Below are 18320 nucleotides of genomic sequence, written 5' to 3' on the forward strand. Positions count from 1 at the left end.
TATATATATATATATATATACATATATATATATATATATGTATATATATATATATTTGGAGCAGCTTTTTTTGTGGTGGCAAAGAGTAGAAACTGAGGGAGGTGCCATCAATTGGAGAAGGCTGAATAATTTTTAGAAAGGATGAGGGAAACAATATCAGAAAAACCTGAGAAGACTTTTATGAATTGATGCAAAGAGAAATTAATAGAACCAAGAAAAAATTTATTACAATAACAACAACATTATAAAGGCAAACACCTTTGAAAGGTGTGAGAACTCTGATGGATGCAACTAACAATAATTCCAGAAGACTCATGATGAAAAATGTTACTTATCAGTTAAAAGAGAAGTGAAGGAATCAGAAGGCAAATTGAGGCATATAATTTTTGGTCATGGCCAATGTGAGAACTTATTTTTCTTTCTTCTAAATCTTTTTATTTCCTTATCTTTTTCCATAGAGGATGAGTTGGTAAAATTTTGTTAATTTTTTTTTAAATTGATTAAAACATTTAGATAACCCCAAGGTTTTTCATACAGATTATATTTTATTAAATTATTTACACAATTTTTTGTTCATGGTCAAATTGTACAACCACAAGTTATCTCTTTTAATCACTTTACATGTGTATGAAAAGGCACAAATATAGTATTCTCATCTTTATTTCCTAGCAAAACAAATAACAAAAACTTCTGAGCTGCAAAATAAATCAATGAAACATAATTCCAAAAGTAGTGCATTGTAAGAAAGCTTGATAGAAAATTCAGTTGGTTTGCCAGTTTAAATACAGCTTTCAATTCTAGTTGACTTTTAAAAGAAACAACTATATGTATCAGATTTTAATAGTTGATGATAGCATTCAGGAGTTTAGCCCAGTTTTGATTAGTTTACTTTGAAAGACAGATGATTTAAAATACTGTATTTTTTTCTCTTTCCAGGATTTATAGTGCTGAATGCTTTTATCAGTTAGGTTACCTGAATATAATATGGTGTAATATCCCCATTGCAATTCTTTCCAAGAATGCCAACCCACAACACAACAGAGAAAGCTCATTGGATCCATATAGTGTTGTCTCTTTCAGTTCTGTGGGGTTCCACTGTCAGTTCCCCAAATGTAGAAAAAAATTGCTCCATTTCTTTCTGCAATATATCATTTCTTTTCTCTGCATCTTCTTTTGCTCTCTCAGCATTTCTCATTTTGATCTCTGCCATTGTGAACTTTTTCCTTTCTTGATCCAGTTCCTCATGGAGTGTCATCATTTCCATTTCCAAGGTCAAATTCCGTTGCTCTAAACTGCAAAGGGGTAAATAAAAGGCATAGAATGTACTCAGTAAAAACAGAGAAGGGATCAAAGATCTTGAACAAATAATACCAAGGCTTAATCTTCCTCTCCCTTCTTTTTTTCAAAAGAAAAAGTCCAGGAGATTTAAGTGTCTTGTTGCAGTTGACACTGATTTGTTGCAGTTGACAGTTCCAGAACTGTGAACCCAAATCATTTGAATTCCAGTGCTTCCAGCCTAGAACTTTGTCTTCTCTTTCTCACTATGAGATAAAAATCAGACTTATCTGAAGAACTAATTTTCTTAACAGAAAGCTATGGTTTTGCTTTATTTCTTTATGTTTTACAAGGTTTTTGTCATTATTATCAATTTGTTATTAAAGCTCTGTAGAGCAGAGCATTTATTTGAAGATGGAATGACATTATAGACAGATCAACATCATGTAGTCAGCTACTTGCAAGTCAGAAGATGATAGTGGAATCATTTTTAGCTGGATCAGGAGGCTTTCCAGGAAGTTGAAATTTAATTTTTTTCTTTAGGAAATGAGAAAGATAAAGTCTGAGTAGATATATTTGCTAAATTTCAAAGGAAAAATAGTAGGGATGCTATTTGATATTGGAATTCTTAAATTCATTGTCAGTAAGTTATTCCTGAACTTTTTAGTTTATCACCTAGTTCCATATTGCCAATTGTTAATAAACTGTTGCTAATAATTATTGATTTCTATAATTATTATTGGTAATTGGCATTCTTAATGCCAACAAGTAGCCTTTTAATGCCGACAGAAGAGATCTTCTTAATCATCTAGCCTAACCATTTCTGTAATAACATACAGGTTTCTTGAGATGAGTAAATAAACAAATTGTAAATTAAAAACTCTAGCACTATTCCCAAATATACTACTGTCATAAATTCAATCCTCTATGGATATCTTCACTTTTTATGACTCTATATGCTTGTGTTCTTACTCAAAATTTGGCAAGTCTTCTCTACCTTCTGTAAACAAAAAGATAGTATTGTTATACAAGAAGCACCTATCATTCATAACAAAAGGTAAAATTTCTTTACTTTCCCCACCCCATAGTCCCATGTTGCTTAAGGCCAGTAAGAGAAGTAAAAAATAAATATAATAAGGGGCTTTAGGCTTCTTTCCCATTTTGCATCTATGGAAACTGAATTCTGGTAAATTAATACTTTATTCAAGCTCTCACAGCTACTTATTAGAGCTGGAATCCAGGCTAAACCCTAATTTGTTGCTTTTTCCAGTACATTCAGAGATTCATATAATGGAACCAATTTGTTGAGTCATAGTTTCCTTTCCTATAAAATGATGATAATAATATATGAAATGCCTAGCTCACAGGGTTGTTATGAGGCTCAAATAATATATTATTAAACTTTGTTATTATTACTTTAACCAATAAAAATTAATATGATGAAAATAATAATCCTCAGTCTTCTTAGCCCGGGCCCAAATTTTTTGGAATGTAATTTTTTTTCCCAGTTCCATTTTCCCAACTGAATAGCTGACCAAATAAGTGTTTCCATAAGGGAATTCCTTCCTGGTATTTCCTAGGAAATGTATATATTTTTCAGAATTGCAAGAAAAAAAATTAGTTGAGAAATAAGGAAAAAGTGTGATCATTAAAAGACTAAAAATCATTGTAAAGACTTGACTTGGAGCAGTTACTTGGTGCAGTGGCTAGATCACCAGCCCTGAAGTCAGGAGGACCAAATCTGGTCTCAGACACTTAGCACTTTCTAGCTGTGTGACCCAGGGCAAGTCACTTAATCCCGATTGCCTCAGCCAAAAAAAAAAAAAAAAGACTCGACTTGTTTCAAAGGAATATATGAGCATCAAGTCAAAAACAAGAGAAAAAAACTCTGATATACAAAGTTAAAGGTTAAAGTTAACATTTCTGGAAATTAGGACAGAAGCACATAGAAGAAAAAGAGTCCAGATCTAATCAGTTAGTCTTGCTTATAACTGTTGTAGTGTTTTAATTGTTTTCATGGTCCTGTCAGCTCCTAATGGTGAGTTATTCTTGCATATTGAATATTAATAAATTTATGTATGTAGTGCACTTTATGTAAATTGTATGAGTAGTATTAAAAAAGTAACAACTTTTGGAAAAAAATAAGTTTTTTAACTTGGCAATCTTGATATGTGATTCTATATGGTGCTGTTCCCCTTTTTGGGAGATCTGAATGTTAAGTCATCTGAATATAACCTGGCATTTGTTTATTTGTAAATATTAATAAATTCAATATTTGTATTTTTCAACAACTTTAAATATCTATAATAATGCATATGAAGTGTTGGAAATATAATATTAACTGCATTAAGAAAGACAAAAGAAATCAGTCTATTGCCAGAAATCAATCTATTCATTGTCGATATTATATTGGTTTATACTAATAGTAAACCATGATTTTTTTTTTTTTCTGAGGCAATTGGAGTTAAGAGACTGGCCCAGGGTCACAGAGCTAGGAAGTGTTAAGTGTCCCGAGGTCACATTTGAACTCAGGTTCTCCTGACTTTAGGGCTGGTGCTCTATCCACTGTACCACCTAGCTGTCCCTATGAGTTTTTTTTAAAACAAAAATCCTCTTCAACTTTTAAAATAACCCTATTGCAGAAAAATGATTCACTGTTTATTCTATGATAACTCATTATTATTTAAAACATAAGATGTCATGAAAATATAGAATAACTAATAATTTCAGTAATTCCTGAGAAATCTCAGAAACTTTGGTTTTTGGTACTCAACTCCCAATAATTAACATTTATCAGGAATGCAAAAACACTAAGCCAGATCCATCATAAATATGCTTAGTCCAATTAGAAAACTCATCCTTTCTCTATGTTCCTTAGTTTGGCAATTTTCTCTTAGAAAGGCCAACTACTTTATATAATATATAGCAACTATGACAGTTTAAAGAAATTAGGATCCAGCATGCTTGGCTCAGATAATTTTATTGTTGTTCCCGACTATTTCTACTGAGGATAATTAGTTAAATAGTGGGGATCTCCTTGGCTGTATGATAACATTTCACACCACAATGCCTCTTTTTCTTTCCATTTCTCTTCCTACTTGCTCCCAGTTTTTTGGTACATCGCCCCTTCAGCATCTGCCGCTTCACCCTGGAATTAGTGCATGCTTGATGTTTCCACACATCTGACCCGTTACCTCTTTATCCTGGATTCATATTCTATTTTCTGTTTATTGATCTCCTCTTTAAGGCTGGAAACAAGGTTGTGCAGGGCATTAGGGGTGCTGGTTTCAGCGGGGTCCCCGTTGCTGGAAGCGTGGCTCCTGTGATCTCCCACACTCCTCTTCTCGGGCTGGTTTTCATAATTCCCAGGGTAGGAGGGCTCGTCCAGGGAAGACCTCTCCAACACAGGATCTTCACAGTTAGCCCCCCCGGAGTCGGGGTCCGGCCCGGAGGTGGAATTATCCGAGAAGGAGATTTCCCCCAAGGAGACGGACCACGTGTCTTCGGAGTTCACCGAGGAGAACTGCTGCTGGACATTGTCATAGGTCGAGAGTCTGTTGGGCTGGTCCAAGTCCCCCACGGGGTCTTTCTGTTTGCTGTCCCTCAGGGTCACCGAGCCGCCGCACGGCCAGTTTATGCCGGGGCTGCGTAGGGGGTTTGCGAGAGTGTCCGTGCTCAAAAGGCCCCCGCGGACCCCTCCGTTCTGCACGCTGCACGTCCCCATCTTGGTTCCTGCCCCTTTGAGGGACGAAGTTCTCCGGGCCTGTAAGCTGCCATGGGAAGAGTACTGAGCTTTCTCAAGACTCTCGGCGGTGCTGCTGCTGAAGGAGCCATTGGTGACTATACCGCTGCCTTTGTTAAAGGCGGGATTTTTTTTAACTGTGAGAGCCGGACTCCGGGAGACGTCATATCTCGGCACACTATTCGGGGGACTATTGGCCTTGGTCCTTGGCGGCGTGAGGAGGGACCCGTTGTCTAGGCTAACTCTCTGAGGGGACTCCAGCTTCTCCCAAGAGCGCCTTATGCTTGCTGCGTCCTTGCTCTGATTCTGTCGTTGGTCAATCACTGATTTCCTATGAATTTTCTTGTTATTGTCGCCCAGGAGCTTTGGGTGCTTGGTCTGAAGCGAATCATTGGGAAAAAGTTGCTTGTGTTTGCCAATCATCACTGACAACAAATGTTGGACTACAGCAGTTCCTGGAAGAAAATACAAAGGAGTACCAATGAGTAAAAATAATTCAAAATGAATAATTAATTTTTCTTTTCTTGCGTTTTCCTATGTTTTATTCACTCGCTGTTAAAATTATGGAGCCCAAGGACTTAGTTGTTAAAAAAGAAAAAAAAAAAAAAAAAAGGAGAAAACAGTTATCCAGACTGGTTTGGGAGACACGTTCACTTTGATATTTGAAGGGGAGACACCATATCACCATTTCAAGAGGAAAACAAAAATAGCTTTTGTTAATTGGAGAATGGCTAATAGCATTGCATGTGCCATAGAATATTATTGTGCTGTAAGAAGTACAGAGAAGCATGGAACAATTTAATCCACTGACTCCAAGTAAAATAAGTGGAGCCAGGGAATGATCTACACATTAAGACAAAATCAATGTAACTGGAAAGATAACAATATAAATCACAGTATGAGGGAAAACTTTCTAACAATTAGAAATATCCAAAACAGAACAAGTGACAGCAATCTATCATCACTGGAAACCTTCAAGAGGAGACTGGATGACTAGCTGTTCAGGATTTTGTAGGAGTTTCTTTTAGGCAGCCAGTTGTTGCATGGGATAGAAAACTGGATTTGGGATCAGGAAAGCCCTATTCTAAAATCAGCCTTAGACATTTGCTAGCTGAGTGACTTTAGGCAAATCTTTTCACCACTGTCTGCCTTCATTTTTCTCATCTGTAAAATGGGGATAATAAGAGCAACAACCACAAAAGGGATAAAGAATCAAATGAGATATTTGTGAAGCACTTTGCAAATCTTATAAAGCACTATATAAATACCAGTTATTATTATTATCATTATTATTATTCAACTAAGATATATTCTGATATCCTTTTGAACTGTGAGATTGTAGTTTTATATAAAATATAGGGTACCAAATTTCTTAACTGCCTAACTCCCAAAGAGTATTTTTTCCATGTAGCAACTCAATCACAAATGGAATAACATTTGATTCCTTCACAACTGACAATTATTCAGAATAAAATTTATCCAGAACACTGAAATAATGTTTGTCTAAAACTGTTTCTTGTTTTAGAAATAGGTGGAATTATCCATTCTGGAGAGCAATTTGAAACTATTCCCTAAGGGCTATCAAACTGTGCATATCCTTTGATCTAGCCTGTATGTCAAAGATCATAAAGGAGGGAAAGGGACCCACATGTGCACAAATGTTTGTAGCAGCCTTTTTGTAGTGGCCAGAAACTGGAAACTGAGAGGATGCCCATCAATTGGAGAATGGCTGAATAAGTTAGGTATGTGAATATGAATATTATTGTTCTATAAGAAAAGATCAGCAAGATCAGAAAAGCCTGGAAAGACTTAAGTAAACTGATGCTAAGTGAAATGAGTAGAACCAAAAGAATATTGTGAACAGTAACAAGATTGTATGATCAACTGCGATGGACATGGCTCTTTTTAACAGTGAGGTGATTCAGGACAATTCCAATAGACGTGTGATGGAAAGAGCCCTCCAAATCCAGAGAGAGGACTATGGAGTTTGAGTGTGGAACAGAACATAGTATTTTCACGTTTTTTGTTGTTATTTGCTTTTTTTTTTCTCCTTTTTTTTTCCTTTTTGATCTGATTTTTCTTGTACAGCATGACAAATGTGGAAATATATTTAGAAGAATTGCATATGCTTAACCTATATTGGATTACTTGCTGGCTAGGGTGGGGGAAAGTGGGAAAGGAAGGAGAGAAATATGGATCACAAAGTTTTTCAAGGGTGAATGTTGAAAACTATCTTTGCATGGATTTTGAAAAATAGAAAGCTATTATAAAAAAAGAAATAGGTGGGATTTGTCTTACCCTCTGTTCTAGGGTCTTCTACTTTGGGACGCAGGATACTAGAACCAAAGACAGTGGCTAGGTTCTGCATGCTTGTTTTATTAGCACTTGAGTAGGTCTGGACTTCATTCAAGAAGCTGTTTGATGTCAGAAAAGAAGAATAATACAAAGAGATTGATGTTGTCAGTGGAAGATCATGGGATCATGAGCCAAATCCCTATTATCGCTGGCTATTTTCTATTTCCATGGAAATTCATTGACAGAGCACTAGGGGGAGTATGATGAATGAGTTAACAGACTTTTGGGAGAATTAACTTATACAATAAAAAGAAAGAAAATGTGCCAGATTATTACTGGACTTGAAGTCATATTCTGTTAATCTCAACCTGCCAATGAGCCATCTAGGCTTGGTAGTTTGGCACAGAATTACAAAGACCAGGGCTTCATTAAAACCATACTTCTGACACATACTGACCCTGTGGGAAAGTCACAACTTCTCTGTACCCCAGAAGACTCTTTAAGACTGGAAACTACAAGGTAATTCCAGTATGCAATGGCAGAAAGCCTTTTCTCTCCAAGAGTGCCTACAAAACAAACATGAGCCAACAACCCTACCCCAATTCAGCACATATGAAGTACAGGGGCAAAACTTTTGCCATTTGTCCTTCTGGTTGCAGATATTCTTTCCTTAATTTCCAAATTGTCTTTAGTTATGCAAAAACTCTAACCAATTATTTTGCTCTTGGTGAAGTGTGAGAAAGGTACATTGAGCTGATGTTATTTAATATAGATGCGATATATCCAGACATTTTGGATTTTAGAAAATGTATCCATTTTTATGTATTTGCTATTGTTTAGGGAAGCCTAACATATATATATATATGTATATATATATATAGTCCAATGCCAGACTAAAGTTGAAAGTAATAATTCTCCAAAAGCAGAGATTAAAAGACAAGTTAAATCTATTTATGGGCAAATAGATGGTACACTGGATAGAGCACAAGGTTGAGAATAAGATTTCTCTTTCTGAGTTCAAATCTGGCCTCAGACAGTTACTAGCTTTGTGACCCTGGGCAAATGACTTAACCCTGCTTGCCACAGTTCATCATCTGTAAAATGAGATACTCAGTATCTCTGCCAAGTAAACCCCAAATGGGATCTCAGAGTTGGAGATCCCTGAAATGACTCAAAAACAGTTAAATCTATTTAACAACAACAAAGTTGGAAAGATTCTTCTGTTGGAAAGACAAAGAATCTTTGCTTTTACTTATTCATAAAAGTCATAGCATCAATTGCATTTTACACAGATATTTTCATTAATCTGATATTTTAGTAATGAAAGGTGTATAATTAAGATAATTATGGTGGGAACCCAGGTTTTCCCAGACTTTTGTTAGCATCTTCAAAATAGTCCCAACTTTCAATACACATCCTTATTCCTACTCTTGTTTTCCCCTCCTTTCCTGAGACTTTCCAAGTTATGATGTGAAATAAAAGAGGTTATATTTCCCCTATAAAAATGTGCTCATGAAAATCTTTGCTAACTCCTTTTCATGAGTAGCCTGTCATGGGATTCACTCTCCCCATGGAGTCTTCTTTTTAATGGTTACTTTCTCCTAGTTAATTGTGATTTCCACTAGGGAACTTGTTTTTCCCCTCATTAATTCATATGATAAATAGTAGTCCTTTGTAACCTGTAATGGATATCTGACTTTATTTTTTCAAGTTGATTGAACCATAACTAAATCTCTTATTATATTATTTTTATATAATATTCTTTTTACAATGTATTGCTCTCCTGAATCTATTTCTATTTTACCACTCCTGTTGTCTATTTTACCACTTCAAAATGACAAGTTCACACAGTATATCAATGACAAGGCTAACAAAATAAATTAATGACCAGGTTAATGTTTATTACATTTTAAAAAAAGTTTTTACCTGCATATGTACTTGAGGAGATTATAATTAATCACTGGCAAATTTTTCATCTGCTTCATTAGTTCCTTAACCCCCTGTATAAGAAAAAAAAAGACAAATTTTTTTTTTCAAAAAAATCTAATGTATCTATTAAAGTACATGAAGAATAAGTGTATTGTCTTTTTATTCCATTTTCAGAAGAATCTATATAGATTATATAGATTATGAGATGTGTGTTAATTTTTCCCTGGTTAGAAGTTTCAAAAGATTACTGCTAGAAAGCAATGGGAATTTGGGATCCCTGTGATTTGGGATTCTTCTCCTGGTTATTTCAATGTAGGATTTAGTCTGTTCCTAAGACCACCACTGTTTCTATTTGCTCCTCAATCTATTCCTCACAATATATGGCTAGGACTTGCTGCAACTGCTTCTTCCTGTTGTCCCTAAGCAAAGTTTCCCTCTCAGCCAGCCCAAGTATAAGACCCAAGTATAAGATAGATGGTACTATGTTCCTGCTCTTCTTGCCCTGATGCTTCCTGTTTTAAGTCCTGGTATTGAATTATTTTTGGCCCTTGGGCATTAGAATGTTTTCTGCAGTGAACTCCTACCCAGACTTTGTTTCCAATGTCCTTCTCTGTTTCCCTGTGCTGTCCTGGAAAATTAACTGTTATTTTTTTCTTGGATTTCTCAACCAGAATTCAATCAGGTACATTTTTTTAGTTCTTTGTAGAGAAGGTGTGGGGGGATATGGACTATTCTTCTTCCTGCTACTCTACCATCTTGACTCCCTTAAGAATGAGACCATGACAAGTCAAAAAATGATACCAATATTTTGGGTTGGTCCCTGAGATCAGATCCAATTCATGTGACCCAAGAGTTTAGGTACCTTGGATAATAGATTATTATACTAAAGCACAAAAAATCAAAAGGCAGATTACAAATTAAAGGTCAGAAACACTGACATGAAACCCAAGTCCACATATAATTAGAATTATTATTAAACTTACCATTTCTTCTTCTTTAATGAGTAAATTGGCACAGGACAGAAAGTCTTCATACTTAGCAAAAGGAATGATTGGTTCTGGAAGTTCTTGGAGATATAATTGGAGAAGCGAAGCCACTGTGTGCACATCGGTGTTACTGGAGTCAGAATATTTAAAATGCTTTTCAGTGAAGTGATGCACTCTTTTTTTGGGGCCACTGGCCCAGTAAAATTGTACATTGTAAAATATAGATTAATTGAAAAGATTCATATAAAGACCTAAAGAAATGGAAATTAAATAAGGTGGATTCCTTAGAAAGCCCATAGAAAGAGATTATGATTATTTATTGATAATGAAAATGTTATCTAACAAAGATAAATTTATTAAGATCAAAATTCAAATTTCATTGATTCTAAGTAGTATCTCCTAAGTAGAGCACTGAGCTAAGTTAGCTTGCCAGTTAATTAGATAACTACCATTTATTAAGCACCAATTATGTACCAGGCACTGTCCTCAGTACCAGGAGTATAAGAAAGGCAGTCCTTCATCTCACAGAACTCACAGTCTAATGGTGAGATGCTATGCAAACAGCTATAAACAAGATACATACAGAATAAAATGGGAGTAGTCTCAGAGGGAAGATTAAAGTAGATTGGGAACAACTTCTTGCAAAAGACAGGACTTTAGCTAAGACTTGGAAAAAAAAAACCAGAAAGGAGAGATGAGGAAGGAGAGAGCTCCAGTCACAGGAGGGGGGGGGCAGCGAAGCAGCTATGAAAATATCCAAAGCCAGAAGATGGAGTGTCATGTTCAGGAAGAGTAGGGAAGGCAGTGTCACTGGTCCACAGAATATGTGGAAGGCAATAAGGTATAGAAAGAAACCAGATTATAAAGGATTTTGAAAACCAAACAGGACTTGATTCTGGAAGTAATAGGGAGCTGGTGAGGTTTATTCAACAGGGGAGAGAGTGACATGATCAAACTTGTCCTTTAGGAAAATCAGTTTGGTAGATGGAGAATTGATTGGAGTGGGGAAAAACTTGAGACAGGAAAACTAAGTAGCAGTCTATTGCAATAATCCAACTGTGAAGTAATAAGGTATTAGTGAAAATGGTGGTATAATCAGGATTGCCCGGGGTTGCATAGGCTAGATGCTATAAAAGTAGAAATGATAAGACTGATTGAATATGGGAATGGGAAAGAGAAACAGAATAAGGAGTTGGATGGCAATAAGGTTATAAGCCTAAGTGAGTGGGAAGATGGTAGTATCCTCAACAGTAATAGGGAAGTTAAGAAAAGGGGAAAGTTGATAAGTGTGTGGGAAAATAAAGGGTTCAGTTTAGGATATGGTGAGTTTAAGATGTTTATGAGACAGGAGGTTTGAAATATTGAACAGGTAGTTAAAATGCTAGGCTGAAAGGAAGGAGGGCTATTAGGGATGGGTAAGGTAGGCCTGAGAGTTGTCTGCATAAGGATAATAATTGAAACTATGGCAATTGATTAGATCATCATGTGCAATGATACAGAGGGAGAAAAGAAGAGGGCCCATGATAGATCCTTGGGGAACACTTACAATGAAGGGGAATGGTAAGGATGAGGATTTGGCAAAGAAAATATAGAAAACGTGATCAGACAGGTAGGAGGACAAAGAAAAGAGAGCAGGATCACAAAAAGCTAGAGAGAAGAGTCTATTGGAGTGGAGTTAATGCCCTTCTATGTCTGTTTCAATAAATGTTAATGAGAGGAAGGAAAGATTCAAGATGATTGAATTTGTAAGAAACTTACAGGAAAACGTGAAAGAAAATAAGCATTTATCAAGTACCTCCTATGTGTCAGGCACTGCACTAAGTACTTTTACAGAAATCATCTCTGATTTTCATAATAGCTTTGTAAGGTTTTAGTTATTATATCCCCATTTTATAGTTGAAGCAATTCAGACAAATACAGGTTAAGTGACTTGCTCTAAATCACACAGTTTAGTATGTTGAAGCCCATTATTTACCTATTTCAGTGGGCTGACGTTGTAGTTGATTTCTTTAGCTTCTTTCTCAGCTGAGAAATGTATTGGGTGGGAGTGTTCACTGGGCTCTAATGTCAGCAAATATAATGCAAAGTCAGGGGCATAATGACATGGACAAGGATGATCACATGTTGGCTCTACTGAGAATTTTCTTCTGGTCTCAGTGTACCTATTGTGTTCATCATTTCGTGGCTGAAAAATTCAGGTTCTGAGGGACAACTAGTTGGTGCAGGGGATAGAGTAGCAGCCCTGAAGTCAGGAGGATCTGAGTTCAAGTTATTTTTCTCATTTTTTCCCTTTTTGATTTATTTTTCATGTGTAGCATAATAATTGTGGAAATGTGTATAGAAGAATTGTGCATGTTTAACTTATATTGAATTACTTGCCATCTAGGGGAGGGAGTGAGGAAAGGGAGAGAGAAAAATTTGAAACACAAGGTTTTGCAAGGGTGAATTTTGAAATTTATCTATGATGTGTTCTGAAAACAAAAAAGCTTTAATTAAAAAAAGACTATAGATAGTAAGTACTTAATCTTTAAGTATTTCTTGTAGAATGAGTAGGACAAAAGGGTCACTTGTACTCTGCAGTTTAGGAAAGAGTTTTGTATTTGTTTTCTTATTTTTCCAAAGATAATTCTGTAGAATTCAATGTAATTAAAGTTACATTCTCTTCTTAAATGCATGTGGTCTGTATATAGCTATTTCTTAAACAAGTGTAACAGGAGGAATATCTGTCTTTTTGGCTTCTTTATGATGGTAGTGTTTGTGTGTCATACTAGTTTACCTTCCATTCCCTTCTGTTATTACTTTTTAATATGGGACAAATTTGTCCTCGGATCTATCTTTCCATATAATTATTTTAAATCCTTTTGTTGATTTACCAGCTACAATGTTATCTGCTGATTTAGTTTTCCTGTGCTATGAATAGGAAAATGTTCTCATTGTATTTGGAATATTTGTCATATGAGATATTTCTTGACACCCTTCATATACTCAAATGATTTTATATAATGATGAATCAGAACATGTTCCAAGACTATAGAATCTTTAGAAATGGTTTTAGGTTAGATCAACCACATAGTCTTATGGCTATTCAAGTCATTCTGGTCAAATCTCAATATTCTGCCTCGATACACCTCTTGCTCTTCTAGTCAGGAAAAAGGTCTGTCCACTTATAATAGAAATTAGGATGATTGTTCCTTTCTTCACTGAACATTTTTCTAAACTCATTGCTATTCCTGCTGTTTGACTCTGGCTATTTTGAGTTTACTTATGTATAAACTTGGGGTTGATTAACTTACTCAATCAGGTCACCTTAATCCATACAAAATAAATAAGATGCTCAAAGTACAAGTCTTTGGAGCTAATGTGATATTGCTCAGAAATTGCTTTGAGATATGATTATAGGGAACTTGGCCATGCTCCAGGGGCTATTAAGTAAGTTTAAAACCAAAGTCAATTCAGAGGTTGAACCAAGGGTGGCTTTCTAATAAAATCCCTAAGAAGGAACCACCTTCAAGGAGAAGCTTCATCATGGGCCTTGGTCTAGGTATCTTCTCCCTGCCTATGCCTTCAGATAGAAGAAGCCCTTTGAACTTCTAGGCTCTTGGAGGACACTGGATTTCCCAATTCCCTTCAATATCTATTAGCATCCTAGATCAGATAACAGCAATTTCCTTCCTTGAGAAGGAAGAGTGACAGATAATAGCTCACACGTAACTATTGAAAAACAAAGGATTTAGAGAAAATGATTTCCAGTAACCAAGAAGTATGGGTTATCTCACCGTCGAAAGTGATCTCTAAATTTGAGCCCCCCTTTCCCTTGGATTTTGTATATGCTTATGGGTATATCACCAATATAGGGTATTTTTATACCAACTCTACACAACAAAATAAAAACTTATTTCTAAAAGATGCTTAAAGCTAGTTGACACAAATGATTTCAATGGGTAATTTTTGAATGGGAAAGTGCACAGCTGAGGGCTTGAAGCTATAGCATTAGATAATGATTCCCTGAATCCTCTGGAGTACCTTTATACCAAGAAGGGAAATGTATCCTTGCTCTGAAACCTGAAATTCTTTTTTGAGAGTGAGTTGGATAGGACTTCTAGAGCTTAAATAGGCAACAAAATCATTTTAAAGTAGGAGTCCATTGGCTTGTCTCAACAATGTGGTGATTCAAGGCAGTGCCAATAGACTTGGGATGTAAAATATTAATCACATTCAGAGAGAGAACTATGGAGACCGACTGTAGATTGAAGCATAGTATTTTCACATTTTTAGTTTAAATTTTTTCTTTCTCATGATTTTTTCCCCTTTTGATCTGATTTGTCTTTTACAACGTTTAAAAGGATTGCACATATTTAACCTGTATCAGATTGCTGCTATCTTGAGAAAGGTGAAATAAAGGAGGAAAGGAGAATAATTTAGAACACAAGTTTTATAAAAATGAATATTGAAAACTATCTTTCCATGTATTTGGAAAAATACTATTTTAAAAACAGGAGGAGTCCATGATTACATTTGCTTGTACCATACTCTAAGGCAGGCCCTTTAAGAGTTTCTAGAAAGGAGCACCTCTTGTCACTGTTAGAGACCTGTAAGAGTTCTCATCTTTCCCTGTCCTATATACTTCTTTCTCAGGAGGACTAGGGATATTTCTTGAAAATGTTCTTAATTTGAGATGACTATTGCTGTCTGTAACATTTTATATGGAATGTAGCCTGTTTCAAGGGCTACAATTTCTTTTCTTTTTTTTTTATAATAACTTTTTATTGAACCCATGCCAGGATAATTTTTTTTTATCCCTTGCACTCACTTCTGTTCCGATTTTTCCCCTCGCTCCTCCACCCCCTCCCCTAGATGGCAAGCAATCCTATATAAGTTAAATATGTTGTAGCATATCCTAGATACAATATATGTTTGCAGAACCGAACAGTTCTATTGTTGCACAGGGAGAATTGGATTCAGAAGGAAAACAAAAATGCAAATAGTTTACATTCATTTCTCAGTCTCTTTCTTTGAGTGTAAGTGCTTTTGTCCATCATTTATCAATTGAAACTGAGTTAGATCTTCTCTTTGTCAAAGAAATCCACTTCCATCAGAATACATCCTCATACAATATCGTTGTCGAAGTGTATAATGATCTCCTGGTTCTGCTCATTTCACTTAGCATCAGTTCATGCAAGTCTCTCCAAGCCTCTCTGTATTCATCCTGCTGGTCATTTCTTACAGAACAATAATATTCCATAACATTCATATACCACAATTTACCCAGCCATTTTCCAATTGATGGGCATCCATTCAATTTCCAGTTTCTAGCCACTACAAACAGGGCTGCCACAAACATTTTGGCACATACAGGTCCTTTTCCCTTTTTTAGTATCTCTTTGGGATATAAGCCCAATAGAAACATTGCTGGATCAAAGGATATGCACAGTTTGGTAACTTTTTGGGCATAATTCCAGATTGCTCTCCAGAATGGTTGGATTCGTTCACAACTCCACCAACAATGCATCAGTGTCCCAGTTTTCCCACATCCCCTCCAACATTCATCATTATTTTTTCCTGTCATCTTAGCCAATCTGACAGGTGTGTAGTGGTATCTCAGAGTTGTCTTAATTTGTATTTCTCTGATCAATAGTGATTTGGAAAACTCTTTCATATGAGTGGTAATAGTTTCAATTTCATCATCTGAAAATTATCTGTTCATATCCTTTGACCATTTATCAATTGGAGAATGGCTTATTTTCTTATAAATTTGAGTCAATTCTCTCTATATTTTGGAAATGAGGCCTTTTTCAGAAACTTTAACTGTGAAGATGTTTTCCCAGTTTGTTGCTTCCCTTCTAATCTTGTTTGCATTAGTTTTGTTTGTACAAAGGCTTTTTAATTTGATGTAATCAAAATTTTCTATTTTGTGATCAGTAATGGTCTCTAGTTCATCTTTGGTCACAAATTTCTTTCTCCTCCACAAGTCTGAGAGATAAACTAGCCTATCTTCCTCTAATTTATTTATAATCTCGTTCTTTATGCCTAGGTCATGGGCCCATTTTGATCTTATTTTGGTATATGGTGTTAAGTGTGGGTCCATGGAAGGGCTACAATTTCTGTGCCTCTGAGAAGACCTAGTCACCATTTGACATACTAGTGATATATCTCTCTCCCCTATATTTGTCCACTAGGAGTCATTGCAGTTAGAGTGCTGAATTCAAATTTTATCTTAGGACATTTACCAGCTGGGTGACGCTGAGCCTCTATTTGCTTCAATTTCTCAAACTGTAAAATGAGTATTATTTTCTATTTTTTCTCAGTTATTTTGAATGGCAGACTCTGATATTTCAGACAACATTCATAAGGTATCTCTAGCCTTCACTCCTTTGAAAAATATATACTTAAAAAAAGCCACTCCCCCAATTCTTTTACTTTGTTCCTCATAAAGTTTATAACATTCTCCTTATTAAAAACAGATTCTCTTCCATTTAGCAGTAGTTTCTTGTGAATACTAATTTCCAAAATTATCAGTATTTTTATATTTAATATTCATATCTTTTTAATAGTGACAATAAATGCCTAACCAGTAAAGAACAATACCACATTGACCAAATAGTCTGATAAATTCCAGAAATTCAAATTAAAGTAGTGATAACAGTAAAACTACAAGTAGTTAAAGCAGTCATAAAATGGTATTCTCTGAAGTATAGATCAGAACTAATATTTTCATAATAAAAATGTTTAAAATGAAATAATGCTAGAAATCCTGTTTAAAGGAAGCAAAATGAAACAAAACAATTTAAATTAGCTTATTAGGATCTATATCTCAAAGAGATTAAAAAAGGGGGAAAAAAACCTACAAATGCCAAAATGTTTGTAATAGCCCTTTTTGTAGTGGCCAGGAATTGGAAACTGAGTGGATGCTCATCAGTTGGAGAATGGCTGAATAAGTTATGGTATATGAATGATAAGAAATATTATTGTTGTATAAGAAATGATGGACAGAATGATTTCAGAGAGGCCTGGGAGAGACTTACATGAATTGATGCTGAGTGAAATGAGCAGAATCAGAAAATCATTGTATACAGCAACAGCAAGATTATATGTTGATCAATTCTGATGGATGTGGCTCTTTTCAACAGTGAGGTGATTCAGGCCAGTTCCAATATTTTTGTGATGGAGAGAGTCATCTGCTCCCAGAGAGAGGACTGTGGGAAGGATCCGAGTGTGGATCACAGCATAGTATTTTCACTTTTGGTTGTTGTTGTTGCTTGCTTGCTTGCTTTTTTCTTTTGTCATTCCCTCCTCTCTCTCCTCCCTCTCCGTCCCCCCCCCTCCGCTTTTTGATCTGATTTTTCTTGTTCAGTGAGATAAATGTGAAAATATGTTTATAAGAATTGTACATGTTTAACCTATATTGTATTGCTTGCTGTCTAGGGAAGGAGGGAGGGAGAAAAATGTGGAATACAAGGTTTTGTAAGGGTGAATGTTAAAAATTATCTTTGCATGTATTTTGAAAAACAAAAAGCTGTTACTAAAAAAAGAAAGATTTCATAACTAATAAATAAATGGAATAAGCCCACCATTTAAACTCCTAAATGGAAAAATAGGAAGAAAAAACATCTGGATGAGTTTATACTTGTAATACTCTGTAAAACAATTAGCTTATTTTAAGCCTATGAGCAAGATAGTGATCCCTAGGGTCCATAAATTCTTCTATGTAGCCTCAGGTAGTTTATTTTAGAAGAAAAGTTGTAGGCCCAATCAAAATTACTTCAAAGCTCTAGGGAGAAAATTCCCAACATTTAGGCAGAGGTTTGATTTCTGTCTAGTTTGTATTTATATCTGTCTCTTTGTATGTCCTAAATACTCTATGATTGAGGCAAGATTCAGATCACCAAAAGTGTCTGGTTAATGAAGCAGTAGATTATATTATTGTGTCTATAGATAGATAAGAGGGGAAGCTGGGGCTAGAAGAGACTTTTTCTTGGAACTTCTCTCAGTCCTTGAATAGGTGGGTGTAGTTTTCTGATCCGAGATGCCTCCAGGGCTGATGACCCTACTCTGTCTCAGACCAATATCACTTTCTCTTTGTCCTTTCACTGTTT

General features: G+C 35.6%; 1 protein-coding gene across 3 annotated transcripts in view; it reads right to left on the bottom strand.

The window, feature by feature from the left end:
• Positions 1 to 201: 201 nt before the first annotated feature.
• The window catches only part of ARHGAP24 (Rho GTPase activating protein 24), an 87807-nt gene continuing 69688 nt past the window's right edge, over positions 202 to 18320 (bottom strand). For all 3 annotated transcript variants that reach the window (XM_051963759.1, XM_051963760.1, XM_051963761.1), the window contains exons 5-9: positions 10225 to 10357; positions 9239 to 9312; positions 7316 to 7431; positions 4470 to 5472; positions 202 to 1292 (exon numbers count right to left, since the gene is read on the bottom strand). In XM_051963759.1, the coding sequence (XP_051819719.1) occupies positions 1049 to 1292; positions 4470 to 5472; positions 7316 to 7431; positions 9239 to 9312; positions 10225 to 10357 (1570 nt within the window). In that variant the 3' untranslated portion in view covers positions 202 to 1048. The remainder of the gene's footprint in view (positions 1293 to 4469; positions 5473 to 7315; positions 7432 to 9238; positions 9313 to 10224; positions 10358 to 18320) is intronic.

This window comes from Antechinus flavipes, chromosome 6 (genome assembly GCF_016432865.1).
Source record: "Antechinus flavipes isolate AdamAnt ecotype Samford, QLD, Australia chromosome 6, AdamAnt_v2, whole genome shotgun sequence".
Lineage (NCBI taxonomy): Eukaryota > Metazoa > Chordata > Mammalia > Dasyuromorphia > Dasyuridae > Antechinus > Antechinus flavipes.